Raw genomic sequence first — 23,547 nt, 5'->3', positions numbered from 1 at the left:
ACGTTAATTTCCCTTTATTCCGAGACTCATTGTGCCTCGGACAGAAATATTATTTTAATAAACAATTACATTCGACAGTGATATATTGCTATTACTCAGTGCTTTGTTTCACCGGGTTTCTGTTGTTTCATTACCTTGGGGCCAATCTATTACTCCATAAATTAACCATTGCGGGTTGAAATAGAGATGACTGGGTATGGCTGATTAAAATCAACCAATTTCCCGCATAATTATTCAACAAAGTTCAACGGTGCATCGAGGAAAGTGCATTTTTTGTTTCGAATTGCGAAAACATTCGTCGGGACAATTAGTTGGGCCCATTCAGCCATTTGAAACATTTCGAGAACAATTGTCCTCCATTCGCGCAATTGCTAGCGGTAAATTTTCAATTGCACCAAGTGATAGGAGAAAAAACGAATTTACTATTTACTTCGAACTCCCATATCTCTCTGATATCTGGTAATCAGGCGAAGTAATTAGGGTAAGCAGATGTGATAAACTTCGGAATTTTCAGTAGAACTTTTCACTGAATATCTAAAGTTTTAAAAAAAAGTTTATCAATCCAAAAAAGTTTTTCGCGTATCTGCTCTCCCTGATGAGTATAATAAACCGAAATTGATAGATTAACAACAGAATAATTCCCCTCCCACATTTAATGCTTTCATACGAGCGTAATGAAATGCATTCATTACCCGATTCACTCGAGTCGTGGCATGAAGGTGTGCATAATTCACGTTCTCAGCTGTTCAATTGAATGCACCGAGCGATTACCATTTCCCCTGTCGGTCTTCTTTTTTCCCCTCCATTGTCGCCATTTTATTAACGTTCGAAAAACAATGGGAGAACTAATCAGTCGTGACGGGGCGTACTTGACCGTGATTAATGCCGTTGGTCAGGGCACGTATAAGAGGGATGTTCCACCAGTCCCAGGGGATGGGTTGTGAATTGTCGGGTGTAAGGTAAGAGGATGGGTAGAATGGAGTATCGACCTCACAGCCAGACCCCAAACGTGGCAAACCTACCGATACCATCACCCCCCAGTGTCTTCACACTGTATTGGAGGTGAACAACAGTGACAAATAGCTTCATTCCTACTCAGGACCAGATGGATGTTACGACGGTATTCTCGTGTTTCAACCTATTTACCCTTTTCTTTTTTTTTTACCTCCATCGTCTCCACGAATAATCTACTCCTGTGTCATCACGACCATCACCAACCACCGTACTGTCACCAGGTGAAGGTAAATAGTAATTCACCTCAAACGCTCGAATCGCTTTACTTCGGCCACGTTTGTTGCCCATGGGAAATTAACAGCCATCCTCATACCCCGTTTCCACTGTTTCTGAATACGTCGATGGCAATTTGTTGGCGGTCTAGTCCGATGAGTTACGCTCCAGAGACATTACCCATGCAACAAATAAACCAATGGTAATTCAGCTGAAAAAAATATTGCGTCATCACTGGAATATACTGTTAACGATATTTTTCATCGATATTTTCCAGGGCAATTTTTGGAGAGTTTAAATTAATGGAATTAATGAAATTAATGAGCAAGTGTTTGTCATTTTTTTAGAGGGAATTAAATAGAGAGAATTCAAGGAATAAAAAGGTAATTAGGAAATTTGGAAAACGTAGATGGGAAGTCTGAATTAATTTCAAAGAAAATACATCATTTATTTGTACGGGAATTCGTGGAGTTTAATGGGTCTCAGGGTTCTCTTTACTGCCCTTACCTCAATATAGAATACCCCACCCACATGGAAACAATCGTTTTACTCTGTAAACGTACTTTACGAGCAGAATGTAAAGTACAACTTTACTGTTTACTGCGTTTCTACAACTGCATGGGAAGCTTACGAAGGGAAAAAGACCAGTCGTCCATAGATAGTGAACAGCTCGAGAGGAGCTTTTGTTAGAGAAGCAGTGGGGATGAAAAGAAAAAAAAGCTCCTGAAATGGGAGAAAGGGGTCCCAACGTATGCCAGATAGGTTTGTATCGTTTGTGTAAATAAAATATACACCCTCACTCGTGTCCACCCTCGGGAAGAGCGTAAAGACTCGTCCGGTCCTCTTCGCAGACTTTACAGCGTAAAACAGGGTGAGGCTTTGAGAATTGGATGAGGAGGGATGAGGAGGGATGAGAAGGGATGAGGGGCTGAGAAGCATCGAAGTGTATCGACTCTCGCCTCTATGGTCCTCCAGACACTCTTCACTCCTCCATCTAACCCTTGCTCCTCTCAACCCTCACCGAGAGATCGTGCATTTTCGCTTTATCTCAGGGGCCGAAAATGCGCCTCAACTGTATCGCACCGAGAGAAGCTGAATTTATCCGGGTGGAAAACTCTGCCAAATTTTAGAAATTCCATCGGCGAAACCCCCGTTTACCAATCCCAACCTCCCCTCCAACCTTTTCGGATATTTTCTTCGCTCCCCATTTTTTTTATCTCTCTCTCTCTCATCCCTGCGGCTGGAGCGATCGTCTATCGGTGAAATCGCACGCGAGAGCTGAAAGGGATGGAGTTCCTCCTCTTTTGCCTTTTTATTTCTTTTTAGTCCCCACGTCTACCGTCCGGACAATCGATTTCCGACTCCCAAGGGTCGTTTCTGAAACTCCTTCGGCAACCTCCATCCTCCTCCACCCCGGTGCTCTCATCATTCTTACGTTTTCCTACGGTCGACCCTTTGACTTCGGAGACCATCCACTTGGTCCTCCACGATATGTATCTGCAATCTGTCGATTCTACGGTGCATTTGTCATTTTGTCATTTTGTATTTTTTCACTTCGTCATTTTCGCGGGGTAAAAATTTATTTGACGTATTCACTTGGGCTTTTGCAATTCACAGTTAAATTAAATGGGGTTGCTGATGCTCTCGTGGAAGTGGAGAATGGCAATGGGGAATCTTGGGATGCCACTAAATGGCTGGGGCAATGGGAGAATCGATGGAAAGTGAGATGAGGGAATCTCCGCTTTGAGTGCTCCTCGTATCGCGTATGGATTCGATTTTTTTCTGTAGAGATGAGAATGTTCTTTGCGGTAATGGGAGATATCCAGACGTAGGGTAATACTCATATACGAAATTGTTCCAAAAAGTTTTTTTAATCCAAATTTTCTAATAGCATTTTCACTCATTGCAATTTAAAAATAAATTCCCTCATTTTTCGACATAATTACAGTACAGTACATCTCACCTTATAGATTAATTTCCGTGGAACAATAACCCTGGAAATTCCCATAAACGTTCGGTGAGAGATTTTGAAAGGGCCTGTAATATTTCCCCCCAAAAATTTCAAACAGCGTAGTTGCCGGAGGTTAGGTAAATACCTGAACAGGAGCTGTCTGAAATTCCATACATCCACAACACACGTTTATTTAGTTGGGAGTATCTGCTGACCGTTACAAAGTCTGTATACAAACTCCGGTGATCCATTCGCCTCCTTCAATCAAACGGTATGCACGCGAAAACCCACGGAGTTAGTCAAAAGCATCTCCAACAATTGCACACCCATCGCCAAATCAAACTTAATTCTCATACCCCAATCCTCGAATTTTTCGTCACCACCACTCGACGTGATCATTCCCCTCATCCCCCTCATCCCCCTCATCCCCCTCACCGGTATTTCATTTTTTATTCAAACCCATCCCCCAAGTCTTTGATACTGATGCTTATCGCGAGTTTTCGAATTCACGGGGATATATTATGGAGTGAGAAAAACAGGAGAAATTCTCAAAGGCTGACGTTACTGTTCCATGTGATCCTTTAAACTTGCACACTGGAGAAAAATGCATCATCGTAAATCCTACCCCTCCGCCGATTCTCAGCCGCGAGAACCGAATCTATTCTCTTTCAGAGTTATGTAAAAGTTACCCAGAATAGATCTGAGAATAGATGAAACTTTTGGATGTTGCCAGTGGAAATTGGAGAATCGCACCCGAAATGTCGAATAAGTTGGGCGCAATATGTTAAACTCCAACGCTTCATTCTCCCTCAAATAAATTAGCTAATTTTTCATTAAAAACAGAAATAAATTTCGTGGAAATCTCAAATCATAAAATATCCTCTAAGTTGTTTTACCCACAACACCAATCCTCATTTTCTCGGACAAAAAAATGGATGGATAATTGTTTTATGATTTGAATTGCATATTTATCTGTGCACCTTTTGAGGAATGACTCTCGGAGATGCTGATCTGGCGGTCTATTTCGGAAGATTAAAACTTGCCTGATGTTCACCGACCGAAGATGCTTGATCTAGCCTCTAACCACAGGAAGCCTCAATTCCAGACTACCTCTTCGATTTCTGAACTTGCCAAGAGCACAAACCCCACCATGACTAAAACATCCTTCAACTAAAACCCTAGAAATCCATTGAACTTTGTACAAATCGAAGTGCCCCCCTCAGTTATGGTTAGACAAGTTGGTTGCACACGGATACCAATATTTGTTCAACAAAGCTATAAGACAAATTTTACCAGAAACTTGAGAAAAATTCAAAGGTTGGATTAAACTTGGTGAAATAAACTCGTGAATTTTTCACCAAACCCTCGAGCAATCCCCACGTTCTCACCAAAAAAGGATTGACGACAAATTTGCTGAGGTTACACCTGGGGAAGGTAAATAGGGTAGAGTGAAAACAATCGTTGATACGTGATCGAGAAGAATTGAGAGATTTGGCGTGTTGCCAGGGTCTTCTAGCTGATGCATGTGTCCGTCGATGTTCGAGCAATTCTTAAAGATCACTGAGGGGATTCAATCGGATAAAAACCACCAGAAATATTCCAACCCGCACGACTCTTGATTAATAATTCCGATCTGCCAGGTGAGAAGATGGATGATCGATTTAAAAATCCGTACCTCTCGCCAAAACCATCGAAACCCGAACGGAATTGTGAGGTACCATCGAAAAATTTCTGGAAAATTAATTCCCAGTTCGATGAACCGATATCACTATTCACGATTTACCCCAAAGCGCTATCCCGCGTTTCCATTAATATCAAACGTTTGCATTGAACGGATATCAGAATGATTTACGATCAGATGGACTGCGTTAATTGAAACATCCACGTACCAGCAAATCGATTGGGCTGTACATAGAGAGTAAATAACAAGCGTGTTATGCATATAAATACGTCTCATCTTACATCGAGATGAGAAATTTCTGATGTCAAGACGCACCTCCACCCCAATACCACCCAACCACCCACTCACACCCCCGGTACATCGATTTTCCACAAAACATGCATGTAATTCCATATTTCAGCTTCTCCCCTTGCATATTAAACACCTCGAAAACTCAACGTGACAAGAATACTCACCATTCGAGTCGTGAAAAAAAAAAATCTCTTGATCTCATTCTTTATTTTTCTCATTATCTAATCTCGCTAAAAGGTTTTCCAACCTGCAGTTGGATAAAACCCTTTTCGTGTGTTTTAAGCACGACCGCACGTGGTGTACCCGCACCCATTTTTTTTTACCTCCATTTGCGTTTTTTATTTTCCCTCTCGCTCGTGGTGTCTGCTTTATCCTCTTTTTATTATTTTTCACCGTCTCGTGTGGTTCTGCTCAATATTTTGGGCTTCGGGGGGAAAGGGCATTGGCAAATGTAAATCCAACCTTTCTCGTGGCATTTCACTTCGGTTTATCCTAGCAAAAGTCTGAGAGCACGCCCGTTGAAAATTTATATCTACCTCCTATACGTCTTTCCCTAAAACATTTGCGGTTGACTCCTGGTTTACCACTGGTACCCTATATACTGCCGACTGACAGAAATTGTGTGGCATTCGATCGTGCGGAATGACTCGCGTCATAATTTATATCGGGTGTTACTACCAAATTTTTCAGCTTCTTTCAATTTTTTTTATTTACTCCGTCAAAATGTTTTGGAGGTAATTTTTAATTGCACCGGAATTACGCAACTGTCACGGATATTTTTTGCGAATAACCGCAAATTTTTAGGGGGGAATCCCGGTAGGGGAAAAAATAGATAATCGATGGATGAAATAGTGATAGCAGTGAAAGATAACATGTCCATGAAAATTAGTCAAAGGGATTTTGGATGTTTCTGGTGAGACCAAAGCATTAACACCCCTTGTGTTAAAGTAACATCGCATGAATTATTATTAATCGGTGAACCATGGTCGGTGGCTTGTCGACAGTGCGGGAGGTTTGCAAATTAGCACATCTAGGATGCAATGTACACAGAGTTGTGTATGGAGGATAAAAAGCCCTCCCCCGTCATGAATATTCATAGCGTGTTTATATGTACATAAATCACGCTCGAGTTTCGACAGATAACTAAATTTTTTAGGTAATGGAGATCCATAACTGCAAAATGAAAATAAGAGGAAACAAGTTTGAATAAAACATCTCCAATCAACATCTGCTGGCAGAAGCTTTTCGTTATCCAAGAATGTCCGGTAGCTATTGATTTTTTTACTCGTGAAAACTTCACGAATACTATCTTCAGCTCCAGACGGTGAATTTTTATCACGGGTATTCGCTATTTTAAATGCATTGCTTATTAATTGAAGGAAAAAGTTGAAATGCACAAGTTTTTTTACTACAATTCAGTCTCTCTTTCTACGGACAACTAAATATTCATGAGTATTCGCAGTTTCATAGTTGCCAGAATAATATTATCATTCAACTTCTCTCCAATAGAGAATTGGAGAAGTTGAAAAGAAGGGTAGAGAAGTTGAAAAACAATTAAGCTGCACTCTCAGTGCCAATTTTGATAACAAACGATAACTGTTGCACTCGTAATTATCGAAAATGGCGTTCGAGCTTCCTCCCTCGAGATAAAACTCGTGAAATCAATACTCATTATTTCATGAATTAGTGCCCAAGGGATTTTCTCTCATCTCTGATTTGTCCCTGGATTTGAGGGGGCATTTTCAGGCAGATTAAAACCATCCACTGGCGTTCAACTTCAACTAGTTCAACTTTGTCTGAGTTCAATTGGGCTTAAACTTTTCGACTTGTGTCCAAACCCCACCACCTGGTACTTTCGTACCGTAGGAGAGTACCACTCCAATGGTACACTCGACAAATCATACAGAATCACATTTTCCGAGCGAAAAAATCCAATCTTTACGAGTTAACTGCTCCCAAGTGGCACTCATCCCACGGTTATTTACCCCTCTTCCAGTTTCATTCGATAAAGGATTCAATAAATTTTCCAAAATATTGAGGTAATTGGGGGGTGGGGTGCTCTGCGTTATCTTGGCGAATCGAGCTTGTAATAAAGTCAACTCAACTTTTACTATTACTTTAATAGAGAATTCTTGTGGGGACGGGGTGCAAGATTAATGGATACTGCACTTTGGCAAAATCCGTTGAAACTCCCGGAATATTACCTGTCGATGCCCACTGACAACATTTTTTTTATCAATCCCAAAAGACCATTATTTTGAAATTAACAAAATGAATTAATGACGTACGTCATGTACAAAATTGCATTAAATTTTTTCTACAAATTGTAAATAATGATAATTTCCAAAAAAATGTCCAGTACATGCAGTGAATATTGAAAAAAAATCCATTGCCTCTTGCATCTCGTCAATATTCAGAGTGATTAATAAAATATCCAGCGCCCACCAAAACGAATATCCCGCACTCTGTTGAACATATAAATCAGGTGAAACGTCATGGACAACTGGACGACTCCCATCCATGGTTGGCATTTGCAGGGATGAAGTGGAATAATTAATTTTGAATCAATTGAGTCCATTTGGTTCACTGGACCATCAGATTCTCCAATGGATGAGGTAAAAAAAAAAAGGGGGCATCAGATGCAGGAGGAGATCGGCACCACGGATCCAGCGATAAATCATCATTTTCCACCAATCATGTTAATTATTCATGGATCATTGTTCATTATTGTTGGAATTAATTCGACGGATTTGGCGAAACCCATTGAGTAAACCTAAATGCTCGGATGGCCGTGTCGACGTGGGGGCATATATGTCCAAAGATAACCGAGTTACCATTGAATTTCTACCGGGAAAGGCCAACCAATAGGTGGCACATGTACATCCAAAACCCCATCCTAGGCCCACTCGATAGTCAGTTTTAATTAATGCAATTTGCAATGCCGCTAACTGCACGACGTGCACGGATTATCTCCGGAAATCTTTCTCAATCCTCTGAGCGGTGGGAGAGCACAAACGAACATAGAGTACCGCAATTGTTCAAGCGTAATTTACAATTTTCACTGGAATAAATTAATAATACTTACACTCGCTATATATTTCGCAGTGCCATTTAATATATTCCAATTGGTCATTGTTAATCAATAGGACAGAGGGATGAAAATTAATTTTCCATTAATATCGCATTGAGAATTAAAAAGGTAAAGAGATACGACATTCAAAATTTTTATCACAAATGCATGATTCAATTATTTAATTATCGGGAATCGAATATTTCGTTCTATTTCAGGTTTCAGTTATCTGAATTTCGATGAAATATTCCTCTCTGTGGATTATCGTTTTTTTAATATTCGACTATATTTAATGTTTTGAGGATTTTCGGTGAATAGAATAGAATTTTTTTTTATGGTAGACCACGGGGGATTACGATTATCACTGGGACGTATTATTATTGTCTTTTTTTTTAATGATTTTATTTCAGGCTTTGTGGGAATGAGTCCCTGTAGGATTGTAAATGGTGTTGGGGAAGTATGACAGAGTGAAATATTTTTATCGAGTTATGAAAGAAGTAAACATGGACAATGGGTTTTTTTATTAATTAGGTTTGTAGGGTGGGTTTTATGGTCTTTTGTGGAGTGTGCCATTTCGTTCGAAGTTTGTCCCTCGGGGGAGCCTATCACCCCTCTTCAACCCTCTTTTCGTTCCCTTTCAGGGACATCCCAGAAGTGGGAGGGGCTTTTAGTCCTGGAATCGTGGGACACTGGTGAATTTCCCAATCGATGGGGAATTATTGCATTAATCGCAAATACTCCGACGTCGGAAAATGTCACGGCTCAATTCATTGGATTTTACGAATTTTTTTTTGCACTGTAAAATAGTATATTTCGTTACAAGTGTGGAAAAACCACTTTTCCGCACATCGTGATGAAAAATATTTTCCAATCACAAATACCGTAATCTGGAATTAAAAAAAAATGTAATCGGAATATTTTTCTAAAATTTTCAAAAAATTTCTGGAAAACTTTTCAGAAAATTTTTTTTTTGAAAATTTGGAAAAAATATTCCGATTACAATTTTTTTTACCCGGGTTAACAGGTGACAATTAATTCCAAATTTAATTACTTTAGGTCAATATTAATCCCAAAATTAATGTTAATCCCTGTCTTGTTTCAGTGGCTGGGTCTGGGAATAATGGCGGTGGGTGTCTGGGCCTGGAAGGAGAAGGACACATTCAACAATCTATCACGTCTAACAAATATCGCCCTGGATCCAGCATTCATCCTCATTCTAGTCGGTGAGTCATTCACAATGCAATAAGTTTTCTCAATCCTGGAAAAACTTTACCACCGAGACATAACTCGGACCCAACAATCCTTCCCCACTGTTGCCCAATTGACATGAGTAAGGAGAATGTAACTCGAGGATGTACAAGACCAAAAAGCTGTCCCATTTCTTCATGTTTCTTCATCCCCAGCATCACCAGTGCACCATTGAATACGTATTGACGAGAGTAGTTTGGGGTCATGCTGAGGATATCGTGGGGTTGAGGGAAAAAAATCTTGGAGAAAAAAAAGAAAATGGAAAGTTGGAAAAAGTTCTCGCCAAGGAGGCGAAGAGCCCGGAAGTACGGATTCTCGTTGGTCCGCAAAATGTGGCCACCTTCGTAAAGTTGATTTCGTTGTCTCCCATGGGGGCCATTGGGGGATTAACGGCGGTTTACTCTCCTCTTTCCTCGGTGGTACACACTAGTTTTGTTGTATCGCTCCAGAAAGTTTGGTGAAATCTTGGGGATGGAGTAAAATCCTGGAGAAGTTCTCTGACGTTACTGGTTACCTCCGCCCCGTACCCACCAACTCAAAGTGGAAAAAGAAGTCATATAATTTCTGGACTACGGTGACACACAAAAAGGTGCAAGTCATATATTTCGGAGGGGAAAAGAATTGCGGAAGCGAGGCCGAGTGATGCATTGCAGCCTGAATTCACCGGTGGAAGAAATTAAGTTGAAAATTTTGGGAGAATCGAGGAAAAATTCGAAATACCCAAGTCCTAGCTCTTCGTGAACTTTTTTCAAAATCCCAATATCTCATCGACCAACTGTTGATCTCGCATATATTCACATTTATTCGTATTATTGATTATGATAACGCCTCAGGAAAGAGGAAGATATAAAAGTGGAAAAGGAAAATTGCCATTCCGGTCCCAAGGGCCAGTGGCAAAAGTGACTTTTTCATTATCCTAGGGTATGAATGTGCGAGAGATCAATCATTAACCAAAAATCGTCAACAGTGGTGATAAAAACTAGCCATTAAACGTTGAAAATTCCCCGGGTAATCGTCCAACAGTGTCAGAAGCAAAAGTTTTCTCGTAACAACTGAGTAAAATAGTTCATAACATTTTGAAATTTGATGGCAACCCTGTCTGCACGCCCTGTCCACGCACTCTAGGCGACACAATGGGCTTTAGTTATCCCCAGAGTTTCTCATATTCAAGAGCAATCACGATCACTATTGAAACAGGATGTATTTAGAGAGTTTCGTGAATTTCATGGACTAGGTGCATTCTGTTGGAGAGACTGCATTCACGTCCCATACGTCGAGCTGAACTCATTCTAACTGGTCCTTTATCCACGACAACGTAAATTCGTCAGTATTTCCAGCCTTCCTCTTGTCTGGATTTTCAGTCTACAACATTTGTCCATGTTTGAACGTCAAATACATGGTGAGAGTCCCTCATTGAGGATGGGTGCGTTGGTAACTCCTCACTGAAGACCTGCCTCATTGGAGACACTCCTCTCCTCATACACTGATAAATTTCTCCCCCCGCGAGCATAACACGTGAATATCCAGCCCATGGGAATATACCATTTCCTCGATTATAATACCATTGTTGTATTCCCTGTAGGTACGGTCACATCCGTCATTGGTTTCACTGGATGCGTTGGGGCACTCAGGGAAAACACGTGTCTATTAGCCGCTGTGAGTATTTCACCATCAAATTGCATTTGTTTCAATAATTCACATCATCGTGCCTTTTAAATCTTACTTAATCATTTTTATGGATCAATCCCCAGATAAATTAATATGCCCATTGATATTTTCATATTAATGCAATAATTAACGTGAGAATATATTCCATTAGTATGATATCAATTCTGAATTAAAATGCAGTATTTGCTTTTTCTGCAACCGAAATTTTTCCGCACGATTAAGTATTGACTATTGAATTTATCCAAAGTAAAAATTTCAATTTTTCTCCGTACATATCAATTATCGTGGCATTCGTAATTATATTTTACAGTACGCTGTATTTTTGGGTGGATTGCTGATGCTGGAGCTGACACTGGGTGTGCTGGGATTCATTTTTAAAGACTGGGTAATTAAAAATTCCACTACCCTCCCACCGTACATTTCCACCCAGATAGCTCCATTAAAATGTCGATAAAAGGCCAGTGGAGAGGTTTCATAAAGAGGCATTGAAATAAAATGGTTATAAAAAAGCACGGTATAAACAGTGATAATGAAGTATGGTACCGGGTCTCCATTTCAACCATGATAATAACACGTAAGAGACGGAAATAGTAACCCCTTGTCTGCCTTATGGCTGGGAATCCCGAGGGAATGCTTTTCTCGTATAGACTCGTTGTTTTACGACTAAAATTTCCCCATTCGCCTTCGAGCTTTGTTTTATAGGGGTGAAACAGATGCATTTCCTGAAAATATTATCAATTACCAACGAAAAAAGTCAAGCTGATAAATGGATCTGGATAGAGTCACTATTTTCTTTTGAAAACTGGAAAAAATTCCACGGAAAGTCGACAGTCATTTTCACCGACAATTAACACCCGCTTGCGTCACCAGTCATGTGTCAGCCATGATCTATCTCTCACTGAATACATTAACGCCACTCCTATGAGCCGACAGTTTAATTTTTCCCTCACTCAAATTTCAAGTTATCTCATACGCGCAACTGCATACGCTGGGATAATTAATTCTCGTAGAAACGTGAAAAAATTCGTCGTAAATAATGTTTCAGATCAAATCTCAAGCGACTGGTGGGTTTCAAGCATTTATAATTCATTATCGAGATGATCCAGACCAGCAGAATCTCATCGACTGGATCCAGGAGGATTGGGTTGAGTATTAAAACCACAAATTCGCACAAAATATTCTCAGGGATTCATAATTAATCACTGAATTTTTAATGGACATCTATTAATCACCGGCATAATCCTGGCTGAATGAAAAAGCGTTTATCGAACCCTGCGAACGTTTTGTGGAGAATTTTGGTTGAATTTCGGTGATGAACGGTCGGATGCCCTTTGGATCCTGGAACCATTGCTTTTACTGGTATATTAATAATTACAGTTGCAGTGCTGTGGGATAGAGGGTCCAAAAGACTGGGATAGAAATAACTATTTCAACTGTTCATCGATTGAAATTGGGTCTAGTGAAGCCTGTGGCGTGCCTTTCAGCTGTTGCAAACGGGAGCCCAACGTGAGAAGTGTAAACTAAAATTTCATTGTTCAATCAAAATAAATCGTGAATCATTGAAGCATTGGCTTTTAGGGCTGCACTGATGGAGCAATGCTTTTGCCTTTTTCACATTTATACAGCACGCGAATTAATCGATACCGAATGTAAAAGAAACACTGCAAATGCACTCAGAGAAATTTTCCAGAATTAATTTGAATAAAAATTCCAATATTATGACAAATTTTTTTTTAGCAATTTGAACAATTTGTTCCCTCAGTGCAGTGTGCACACACTCGCTCATCAGGAAAAGCATAAATTGGAGAGGTTTCGGTTCAATTGAGCTGCATGAAAATAATTGAAGCCGGTATACCCTGCGTTTAATTGGTTAATTCTACGAATTTCAGTAAATCGTTGAAATTTTAATTTCACAGGAAATAACTAAAAACAAGCAGTGCGGATACAACGTGCGCAAACCCGGCAATGTAAGTTCATTTTTTTCCATCAAAACTCTATATTTTGTTGAAAAACCTCCGGGCTAAAGTTTTAATTAACAAAAAACTTTAATTCGACAACTCTGCTTTCTCTCTTGATAATTCTGATTTGTTTGAAGAGTAATAAATTGCCCTTCAACTTTAACGTTCCTAAAATGATCAGTGAAATATGATAATTGGATCTTCCTGCTGCAATACTCACTATCTGAACAATCCATTCCTTACTAAGTCCTCTGTTTACTCCTCTCCTACCAACCCTCTTCCTCTCGAGATTTTGGCGTGGGTGTAATTGCTTGGGAGATACGAGGCGCGGATAAGGGAAGTTAAATGGGAAATTTCATGAGAAGGTGATTATAATGTCTTACAAGTTGCTGCTTGAGAAACTATCGAAGCTGGGAGATGCATTTAACTAATTAAAGAAGATAAATCATATCAGTCATTCGGGGCTAAACAGCCGAGAAAAAGGGAGACGTCCAAGAATAATTAACCGGTCATCCATCAAAATAATACAACTCAAAATATTATTTCGTAAAATGACAACCAAAAATATTGCAATTATTAATTAATTTCACTTGTTAGTATGAAAACAATTTTTCCGTCAATGTGCGGAATTTTTTTCTCACCGTAAAGTTCAAAGTATTTGCAATTACGCGAAAGAATTTTGTCGTAATGATAAAAAGAAGAGAATTGAAACGATATGATATTGAGGAAGTTCCAGCGCATGCCATCGATTGTTTCCCATTTAAAATTTCCCATCGGGTGACTTTATTTCCCCGATCCCGGCCAGACTTACGACCATAATATCCTGACTATTATCGCCATAATGTCAAATGTTGGGTGAATCATATTTCTCCACTGTACCCCTCATCTAAATCACTTCAACTTATTTCCTTGGGAAATGCAGCCAGCAGAGAGGAGTATATTTGAAAGGGGTTGCCTGAGGGCGGGTGAGGAGTGGCTAGAATTGAACCTCGTGCCAGTTGCTGGTACCATAGTCAGCACAATGGTTCTACAGGTACAGTTTTACATCGCTATCGGCGAATATCGTCAATTCTGCATTGCAAATAATATCGGCCATTGTGACCAAAGTTTCAGCATGTCTGTAAGCACCAGTCTATTGTTGTTTATTCAACCATTGAATACCCAAATATATCACTGGCCTGAAAAGCCCCTTGAATATTTTTTCATGCGATCTCTCAAAAGTCTGGATCTAATTACCCCAACTAATTAACTTGGATCGTATTAAAAAATTATTCTATACCCCCCGATTTAGTAGATACAATTGAATTATTATTTTGTTCACATCACTGTGTAGATTGTGACGCATTGCAAATCACAATTTTTTCAACCTGCACGAGGTAAGTTTAACATCGATAAAATACAATAAAAAGCGATGGAAGCATGTGTGTAATGGATCGAGTGGTGGCGCAACGAGAGGTGAAAAAAAAATAATGAGAGAAAAAAAAGTGTAATAACACATATAGATTTCACGTGATTCCCAGGGTAGGTTTTACTCACTCTCTAGCTGGTTTCCACCCAGTGGTTAGGCCATAAAAGCCGATAATGTATCCGTTATTACGATTGAAATGCCGGGGTTTTCGGCTATTTACTGTTTAGCAAAACTCAACAAGCTGTAGATGCTAAAAAGCTCGGTTGTGCAAACTGCATTTATGCCGAACCGTCACGCAATCCAATAATGGGGTATTTCTTTTTTGTCGTATCCGTGGGGTATAATCGTGGGTAATAAATTACTTGGACACTTGCTGTGGGGGAGGATTTCCCTCGTGGATGACGGAAACGATAGGGACATGCTCATGTCCACAAATCATCCTGGTTGAGGGTATTTCATTAAAAAAACATTGACATAACTAATACCAGACGACTTCTAACACTTCAGCAGCATCGGTAAGTCGTAGAAATTATTTTTAGCTTTTCTTTTTTACATTTATTTTGCAGAATTCAGACGTGACGATACATGAGAAGGGTTGTATTCAGGCGGGGGAGGAGTGGGTGGAGAGAAATTTACTTGTGATTGCAACCAGCGCTGTCGTCACGGCTTTTGCACAGGTAGTATTTATTATCCCGGCATGGAGAGCTTAGCTCCTGTTATATATATTTAATTCTAGGCAGAGAGAGACGAATTGAGAATTAACTCGTATTATCCCGCCTGATTTTCGTGAATTACTGCTGTGTGTTACTCCTTTTATTGTTCGTTCGTTGTACTTTTTTGTGCATGAGATGTGACTCAGCTTTGATTTATGGTGATAATTGATGTTTGCGATGTGAATTACCATTTGCTGGAGTAATTGCTAAACGATTACGTCAGCTGATGCATTGATTATGGTAATATTCAGTGGCAACTGAAGTTTCTGGGTTTCGATTTTTCTCGAATCAAAAAATTTATTTTTAAAACAAATTTGTCGATACTAAGGAATTTCACATTCTTCTGATTAATTATTTCGTATTATATTTTGCAGATCCTTGGAATTTGCTTCGCCCAGAATTTGCGGGCCGATATATTTGCGCAAAAGGCAAAGTGGCACTGACAATCACGTGCCCCCACGGCGGTTTAGCATCTTGTACTGATGGATGCTGATCGATCACGTTGATCAAGGCAAGTTCTTGAAGGGTTTGCATTTTGGAAATTGCCTAGGTTGTTGGAGTTGTGCTAATACAGCTGTTGAAAAAATTTCATCTTGAATTGGAGCTCTCAATGGGACTGGGTCAAGCCAGAAAATGAAGATTGGCTGTTGGTGATCGACAGGTGGAGTTGGCAATTTCGAATCGATACAACAGTCCGGGGTTAAGGTATTACTCAGTAAATTCGGTGGACCCGTGTGGTTGTTGATGGGGTAACTCTCAAAGCACTTGTTTGAACGGTTTTAACTGGATTTAAACCACTGGACAAATCGGGTAAATTCCGTAAATATTGGCTTCCCAAAGGGAGAGATTATTCTGGGATTATTCAAAAGCGATTGCTAATTATCCTGTTAATCGAGAACAATTGTTTTCGTTTGTGAACTATCAAAAGCTACAAAAGTTCATTCCAAATAAAAAATAACTTTCGCTAACTTTTTTTAATCAGTGAAGTTGCTAAATCCACAAATTGAAACACAATTCATATTCACCATATTTCTTGACCATCGAGTTATGTCGATAACTATCGCAAATTGAATTTACGGGAAAATTTGGATCCACCGAATTTCAATTAATTCGCTGCCTTTCACCGATAACAGTCGACCCCCACAGGAACGAAGGAATTAATTTCCCAATAAACCTCTCGATTTGAGTTGATGAATCAGTTTGCAGTCCACTTGTCGATCACACAAATACTGTTTCAAATTGAGAGAGACCCTAGGCAAATTGAAAAGAGCACTTGAACTTGATGTTGATCGACGTGAATGTCGTGGGGGCGCAGCGAGAAATCAGGGCCAATCTCGTTGCAGTATCGAAAATCACTGAGAACTCGTGCATTATGTGCGAGGCATCAAGGCCACCCTAAGACAACCCTCAGAACCAAACTTTATCGTAACGCCCGATTGGGCGTTAAATTAGTTGCTCCAACTACTTTCTGATGAGAACGTGTTAAAAGGGGGTTCCTCGTGGAATTTATGGTGAGGGGAGGTGAGAGGGTGGTAAACTTATATCGATTATCACCCCCCTTCAACTCCCACTCCCCCAATTGCACGATTCATGTTCAAGCCCGAGTAATAGATTTTATCTCAATTTTCCTTTGAATTTCCCGGGATTCGTTTTCACTTTTTTTTTGCCTCCAAGTTTTAATAAATCTAATCATCGGTCGCTTGCCTGTACCTCCAGGAATTTACCTCCTCCGATGAAGATTGAGCAAGGAAAAATGAAGTGGAGAATAAAAATAAATGGCAATGATGTATAGACGTTAAATGTACAGTTCATCGTGGAAAGTCTTTCGCGAGGGGGAATTATAAGGGGAAAAAATCTTGGAGCAAATAGCACAAATTTTATTACGTTTCGTGTCGTTCATCCATTGATGGAAGGGAAAGAGGAAAACTTTGACTCTGTTATTCGATTTATTTTTTCATTCCCTTTTTTTCTTTTTTGTTTCCGAATAAAGTGATTTCCGGGACGGGTGGGAGAACATCAGTTGTTTAATTTAATAGTTGTGTCTCGCGGTTCGATTATTTCAATAATTGGAGGAAATCGAGAGGTGGGGAATAATCAGTGGAGATGTTGATGGATCAATTGTTTTTTTTTCCCAATGCTTTGGTGGATTTATCCCGGGGCACTTGCGATCTGTTGGCTACCGGGAAAAAAATACGTTCAACTGCCCATTGAAAAAATTGTGGAGAAAACTACTATATTTCTAAATATGTATATCTTAATTGACTGCGAGCAGTTTGCGACGGTGTAAAATAGTAGGAATCACTCATTATGCTATTGCGAGGTGATTGGTGTGTACAAAATGATATCGAAGCGCTTGTTCAGCGGGTGAGTTGATGAATGGGGATTGATCGTTAATTCGAGATTTATGTGAGTAGAATATTCGATTTGAGCGGTTCAATCGAAAAACTTTTTTTTTATTTTGACGAACGTTGGGGAAATTAATTACGTTTGTATCTTTTATTCTGTGTGAATTTTGTATGGATTACCTCTGACGCGCTGAAAAACTCAAACGAAGTCATTAAATCATAAGTTGAGAGATTTGTTCGATACTCCATTGTCCACATAACGGACAAGACGAGATGCTTGCATTAACCGTTCTTTTTTTACATGACATGTAATCGTGATAATTTCAGTATACTGACACAAATGATTTTTATTGAATGAATTAATAAAAATCATCTCGAAGTACTAAATCTAATCGTTGATTTTCTAATCAACTAAAGTAAACGAATTATTTGTTGTTTTTTAAACCGCTGTTATGCGTATCGATAAACGCTTGTGAAGGCGATTTTTTTTTTTAATTACTTGAGGTATAATTGACGGGGTTAACAAAAATGATATGCATAAACCACCGCAATAACCACGTACCTCTGTTAATTTCTGTATTAATAATTCACCTTTAAATAATGTTTATCAATACGGGACAAATGGGTTTGGCAAGGCTGTGTGGTGCGGGTAGATCATTAAATGAAATACCCGCGAATACATTATTTTTACTGCCATTGGCACAATTTTGCTAAGCCCAAGTGACATTCCAATTTAATTATAAAATCCATTTCACTGGCTGTTCATAATGAAATATTAATTTTAATTGATTGATACTGTTAACCTGATTCAATATTCTGTTATTTGTCGAATATTCGGATCATGTGACACGGTAAAATGAGTTGACTTTAAAATAAATTATTATGCTGGCTAGCGAAGAAGCTAAATGCATAATTATTCAAAGTCAACTCATTTTGAAGTAATTGAGAATGATGTATTATAATGGATTTTTAATTGCCTGTTTTATTATATCCTTAATGATACTACAATAGCTGAATTACTGCCGCTGGATTATACATTGATGGCAATTCACATGCAATTTATTTTTGAATTTTTAACGTGCGAGAATGATGAAAAATGGGTGCTTAAGAACAATATCAAATTAAACTCGTAATTATTCAATTTGTTTTATTCTTTTATTTCACGCCTTTATTTTTTTTTGTTTGTTTTATAGGCAGATACTGCGAGTTGAATCAATATTTTTATTTGATTTATCAGCGAATAACATCGTTACAGAAATTATTAGAAATTCCGAATGAATAATTGTATATCAAAATTATTTGCAGAGCCACGAGATTGCAGTGTTTCATTCGAGCTCCAAATAAAGGATAAACGGTTTTTTTTTTCAAATTATTTTGTTTCTCGTTATTTCTCTTTACCGTTTGTACAACGTTTAATTGGATTTTACCCTCAATTGGTGGAAGTTTTTTTCTGTTCTGCTCGTTGCGAGTGTAATGTGAAGGTATATGAAGATAAACTTAATTGAATATCGCGTAATAAATTGTAAGATTATCGAATGTGTTGAGTTCTTTAATCATGTAAATATTGTAAACATACTTGTAAAGAATCTGAATAAATAGTAGCAATTGAATGATCGCTTGACCAATAAAAGTGCTTTTTTGTAATTCCATAATTTCCATGATTTTCCGTTTTTTTCCTTGAAATTTTCAGAGCAATTTTTCAGCAGTCGGAGGAATTTGAGACCAGTAAGAAATATCGCTGTTTTAATGGGGGATTCATCACCCAGAATCTGTGCTTTGTACAAACTGTGTTTTCAATCATTATTTACAGTTTCAGCTCACATCAAACTCGGTACACTAATTCGTGTCCGCTTATTGCCATTAATTGCACATTTTAATGAATTGGAAGTTTTAATAATCCGCTTAATTGGCCCGCAATATTTATGCGTACTGCAATATTATTTAATGAAATATTAGAGACGCCATACCCAGAGGGCATCATAAAAATCGCTCGAAATTAACGCGTAAAAAAGTCCTATAAATTCTGAAATCAATATCAATTTCAATCATTTTCTGATGATAATTAATGAATTATCTCTCTACAAATATTCATAAATCCCCGAGCAGAGATAAATGCATGCATCCTACTATAATCAACAAAATTTGCTGTTGATTCATTCGTTTAAAAAAATGCGATAAAAACTAAAAATAAAGATCGCTGTAAATCTTGAATCCTCAATTTTCCAAATCAATTGGAATTACTTTTTTTGTGGAAGAGTAAAAAATATAAGAGCCCTCGTAATTCCTCCGTCGCAATCCTGATAATTCATTCAGATGCACGCGTAAAAAAATTCTATGAATTCTGAAAATCTATAATAACCCATAATAATAAATTTTCAACATATGAAAAATACCCTTTCGCAATAATTAATGTGTGAAGACTTCGAACGCAATCTTGCCCACCATCTCCCCCCGAAAAACGTCTAAGCTTCTCTCAAACAAGAAGTTACACTCCTAATAACCAAAACACCCTCACCATAATTAATTCATGGCCCCAAGCCAGAGCCACCCTGGACAGTGCATGAGGCTCTCCCTCAGCCTTCCACAACAGTGCTTAACCCATTTAATCATCTCCACAACTCAACAGAATTCTGTTGACTCACTCAGAGCCATTCCCAAGATAGTCTTGGTTTGGCTTCTCACTCATCCTCGATCTACCTCGTCTCAGTGGTTCGATGCACCTGATCGAGGCGAGAGCAACGTCCTTGGACATCCTCGCCCTGTTTCTGTTAGTTTTTATCGATGAAGTGCCTCGATCGAGTAAACTGGGGGTTTTACCCCTGGTGGACTCCTCGGTGGACTTTTCGTTGATCCAATCACTGGCACACCTCCTCCTGGGACTTGAAGCCTCACAATCGTAGCGATCTTGATGCTTGACACTCTTTATCAGATTTAGCTTTTCGTCTTGGGTTGGCATTTCCACGAGTGTCCTTGACCTCTTCGGCGTCTCGTCTTCCTCATTCCTCTGAGGTTTTTGGAATTTTTCGGGGTGAGGGAACGAGCTTAAGGGATTCAAGGTGAAAGTATGCTGCCAATAGGGGTAGGGATAGGCAGAGGGCGACAAGAGGGGCATTGGAGTTCCTGGACCTGGACAATTCGCTCTCTGATGCGAGAGGAGGATCGAGGGATTTTGTGGAGTAATGGATGGATTTCTGACGTCATCGGCGAAATTGTTGTCAGCACTTGTTTTGGGTGGAGAGAGGGGTGAGGGTCGGGGGAAAATCTCGGAGCCAACGGTCGGGAGTATATCGCTTTTCTTGATTTTTACAGGGACAGTGCTCTGGGGACGAGGGTAAAATAACGGAAGACTGACCTCCAATTGACCTGAAGACCGCACGGCTGGGTCGTGGGGATTTTCCCGAGGATTTTCCTCCGTTGAAGAATTTTTACCTTGAGAAAATGATGTCACGAGGTTATGAATTTCCTCGGATATATTGGATTGGAAATGATAATAGAAAATACTATAGTAGTAATAGAAAATACCCAACGAAATATCAAAGGAGAAATAAAAGAGAAATAACAGAAATTGGTAAGATCACTCACCCATTATGAACTGCGTCTCGAGATGTTCGTCAGTTTCTGGAGTTTAAGTAACTGTTCTTCCGATAAACACAACACAAACACCACTTCGAGGATTAATTCCCCACACAAAGGACAAGAATCGCGCTTTTTCTGTTTGAAAAACATTTCAACTGTTACGATGTCAACCAACACTACCGGCTCGTGGCGATTTTGAAACGAACGGAGAAAAATAAAATTGAAATACATGGCGCCATCTTTAGCACGCTGCAAACAGACGCAATCCTGCAATCATAACCTTCCCCGTTGTGCAGGAGTAAACATCCAATTGCATTGAAAAGAGTAATTAATAATTAATAAACAAAATGACGAATTCTAACGCCGATCAGTCCCTGATGGATAAATCGATGAGAAGCGTATTTGGTAATTGTGATTTCACACGACTTTTCACCTGACTCGGATATATTGTTAAATAAATTTTGACATTTTCAGTGGGAAATATACCGTACGAAGCAACAGAGGAGAACCTGAAGGATATTTTCAGTGAAGTCGGACCAGTGCTGTCCTTCAAGTAAAAAAATAAATCATCAATTGTTCACTTTGATTATTGATTGGAATGGATAATTAAGGGGCCAGTAATTCTCCTTCAAAAATTATTCGCTCCAATCAGTATGAATTCTCGTGACAGCATTGTTATCAGATGTTCATTACATTTCATGTTCATTACAGATTAGTGTATGACCGAGAAACAGGAAAACCCAAGGGATACGGCTTCTGCGAGTACAAGGATCAGGAGACAGCCCTGAGTGCAATGAGAAATTTGAATAGTTACGAGATTGGTGGACGAACCTTGAGAGTCGATAATGCGTGTACAGAGAAGAGTCGTATGGAGATGCAGAGTCTTCTGCAGACACAGAGCACTGAGAATGCTTATGGAGAGGCTGTGCAGTCTGATAAAGCGCCAGAGGCCATCTCCAAGGCAGTAGCTGCACTGCCACCAGAGCAGATGTTCGAGCTGATGAAGCAGATGAAGCTCTGCGTTCAAAATAATCCCAATGAGGCGAGACAGATGCTCCTGCAGAATCCACAGCTGTCTTACGCCCTTTTGCAGGCTCACGTTGTCATGAGAATAGTGGATCCTCAAACTGCTGTTAGTATGCTCCACAAAGCGAATACCATTCCACCAGTGATCAATCCCAGTGAACATCCACCGATTCCAACATTTCAACCGAGAATTGAGGAGCCCTGGGCCACTGCCAGGCCCATTCCTCCGGTCAATCCACCTGCACCCATTTTCAGTGGTAAAGACGTTGACTTGAGGACTCTGGAGAGACCTATCGATCACAGGCTCACGAGAATGGACATGGATCTCAGAACTGGAACACAGCCACCCGTCGCTATTGTACCTCCAGTCATTCCTTCAATGATGGACACACGACCTCCAGTCTTCAATCCACCAGACAGGTAAGTCCTATAAATTTTGCTGATATTACCAAGAAAATTAATAGGTTCACTCCTTTAATTAGCACTCTTCCTGCGGAGGGAGTCGAGAGGTTTAAACAATTTTAATCACTTCTCAATGACTCTATCTGTCTTCATCATTATCATTGAAACACTCTTGTTTTTTCACAGTAGCTTCGGTCGAGATCCAAGAGGAGATCGATTTGGGAGAGATCCTCGCGATCTCAGAGACCCCAGAATGACAGTCGATCCCAGGATGAATAAATCCACTGGTAATAAAAAAAACTGCAGTCTAAAATCAGTAATTAATTGTCCTTTGATGCGGAAAGTCATCGAGTATCTGATTAATTTCAGCTCCAGCTCTTACACCTCCTCAAGTTCCTCGTCCAGTGCTAACACAAGTCGTTGCACCAACCAATATCACTGCAGTGAATACAACAACTCCGACAAGTGGATTTTCTACGTCCAGTTCTGCTGCTTCGAGACTCATGGCAGGCATGTCACCGGCTGGAAGTATTCCCAGTGGAGCATCTGACCAGGAGAAGGTGAAGTTAACACTCCTAAGTTTATCGGGAAGACAATAAACTTCACTTTATTGTCTAAATTGAAATAATTTTTTCCCATTACATTTCTGATGTTCGGATTTTTTGTATTAATATTCCAGGCTGCATTGATAATGCAAGTGCTCCAACTAACGGATGACCAGATCGCCAAGCTCCCTGTGGAGCAGCGCCAGAGTATTCTCGTCCTCAAGGAGCAGATCGCCAACAGCACTCCAAGATAATTTCCATTATTTCTCGTTTTTTCTTCCGTGTAAATAAAGACCTATGGAAATCGCACAGGGATTTTAATAAATATATGATTCGGCATTCTACCATTTGTGTTATTTTACTGAAATTTTATGTCAGAATTTCTGCTTTACATAATTACACATTTTCGAATAATGAAAAAAATTTGATTTTTTTCTC

At 39.4% G+C, this 23,547-nt stretch overlaps 3 protein-coding genes across 11 annotated transcripts in view; 2 read left to right on the top strand and 1 right to left on the bottom strand.

The window, feature by feature from the left end:
- Tsp26A (Tetraspanin 26A) overlaps positions 1 to 19,190 on the top strand; it is a 76,594-nt gene extending 57,404 nt beyond the window's left edge. Inside the window, exons 2-10 of one of the 7 annotated variants that reach the window (XM_011304841.1) lie at positions 9,323 to 9,443; positions 11,051 to 11,124; positions 11,447 to 11,521; positions 12,182 to 12,280; positions 12,514 to 12,642; positions 13,053 to 13,103; positions 14,017 to 14,127; positions 15,069 to 15,179; positions 15,590 to 19,190. In XM_011304841.1, the coding sequence (XP_011303143.1) occupies positions 9,323 to 9,443; positions 11,051 to 11,124; positions 11,447 to 11,521; positions 12,182 to 12,280; positions 12,514 to 12,642; positions 13,053 to 13,103; positions 14,017 to 14,127; positions 15,069 to 15,179; positions 15,590 to 15,658 (840 nt within the window). In that variant the 3' untranslated portion in view covers positions 15,659 to 19,190. Of the gene's footprint in view, positions 1 to 9,322; positions 9,444 to 11,050; positions 11,125 to 11,446; positions 11,522 to 12,181; positions 12,281 to 12,513; positions 12,652 to 13,052; positions 13,104 to 14,016; positions 14,128 to 15,068; positions 15,180 to 15,238; positions 15,564 to 15,589 lie in introns of those variants that run through there. The other 6 variants (XM_011304840.1, XM_011304842.1, XM_011304845.1 and 3 more) reach the window with 6 other exon arrangements.
- Positions 19,191 to 19,755: 565 nt separating this feature from the next.
- On the bottom strand, positions 19,756 to 21,328 carry LOC105266566 (uncharacterized). The gene is made up of 2 exons (XM_011304839.1): positions 21,143 to 21,328; positions 19,756 to 20,989 (listed from the first exon to the last, which is right to left on the bottom strand). The coding sequence occupies exons 1-2, from the start codon at positions 21,144 to 21,146 to the stop codon at positions 20,199 to 20,201; spliced, it is 795 nt and encodes a 264-aa protein (XP_011303141.1). The 5' UTR covers positions 21,147 to 21,328; the 3' UTR covers positions 19,756 to 20,198.
- A 70-nt stretch (positions 21,329 to 21,398) lies between these two features.
- Positions 21,399 to 23,442, top strand: LOC105266565 (cleavage stimulation factor subunit 2-like). Of its 3 annotated transcripts, XM_011304835.1 has the most exons (7): positions 21,399 to 21,541; positions 21,611 to 21,689; positions 21,848 to 22,582; positions 22,645 to 22,671; positions 22,754 to 22,851; positions 22,934 to 23,124; positions 23,244 to 23,442. In XM_011304835.1, the coding sequence occupies exons 1-7, from the start codon at positions 21,484 to 21,486 to the stop codon at positions 23,361 to 23,363; spliced, it is 1,308 nt and encodes a 435-aa protein (XP_011303137.1). In that variant the 5' UTR covers positions 21,399 to 21,483; the 3' UTR covers positions 23,364 to 23,442. The 3 variants fall into 3 exon arrangements, with proteins under 3 accessions (XP_011303137.1, XP_011303139.1, XP_011303138.1); XM_011304837.1 differs by lacking the exon at positions 22,645 to 22,671; XM_011304836.1 differs by lacking the exon at positions 22,645 to 22,671 and having other exon boundaries at positions 21,401 to 21,541; positions 22,751 to 22,851.
- The last annotated feature ends 105 nt before the right edge of the window (positions 23,443 to 23,547 follow it).

This window comes from Fopius arisanus, unplaced genomic scaffold (genome assembly GCF_000806365.1).
Source record: "Fopius arisanus strain USDA-PBARC FA_bdor unplaced genomic scaffold, ASM80636v1 scaffold00039, whole genome shotgun sequence".
NCBI classification, from domain to species: Eukaryota; Metazoa; Arthropoda; class Insecta; order Hymenoptera; family Braconidae; genus Fopius; species Fopius arisanus.
This window is presented reverse-complemented; position numbering and strand designations above follow the sequence as displayed.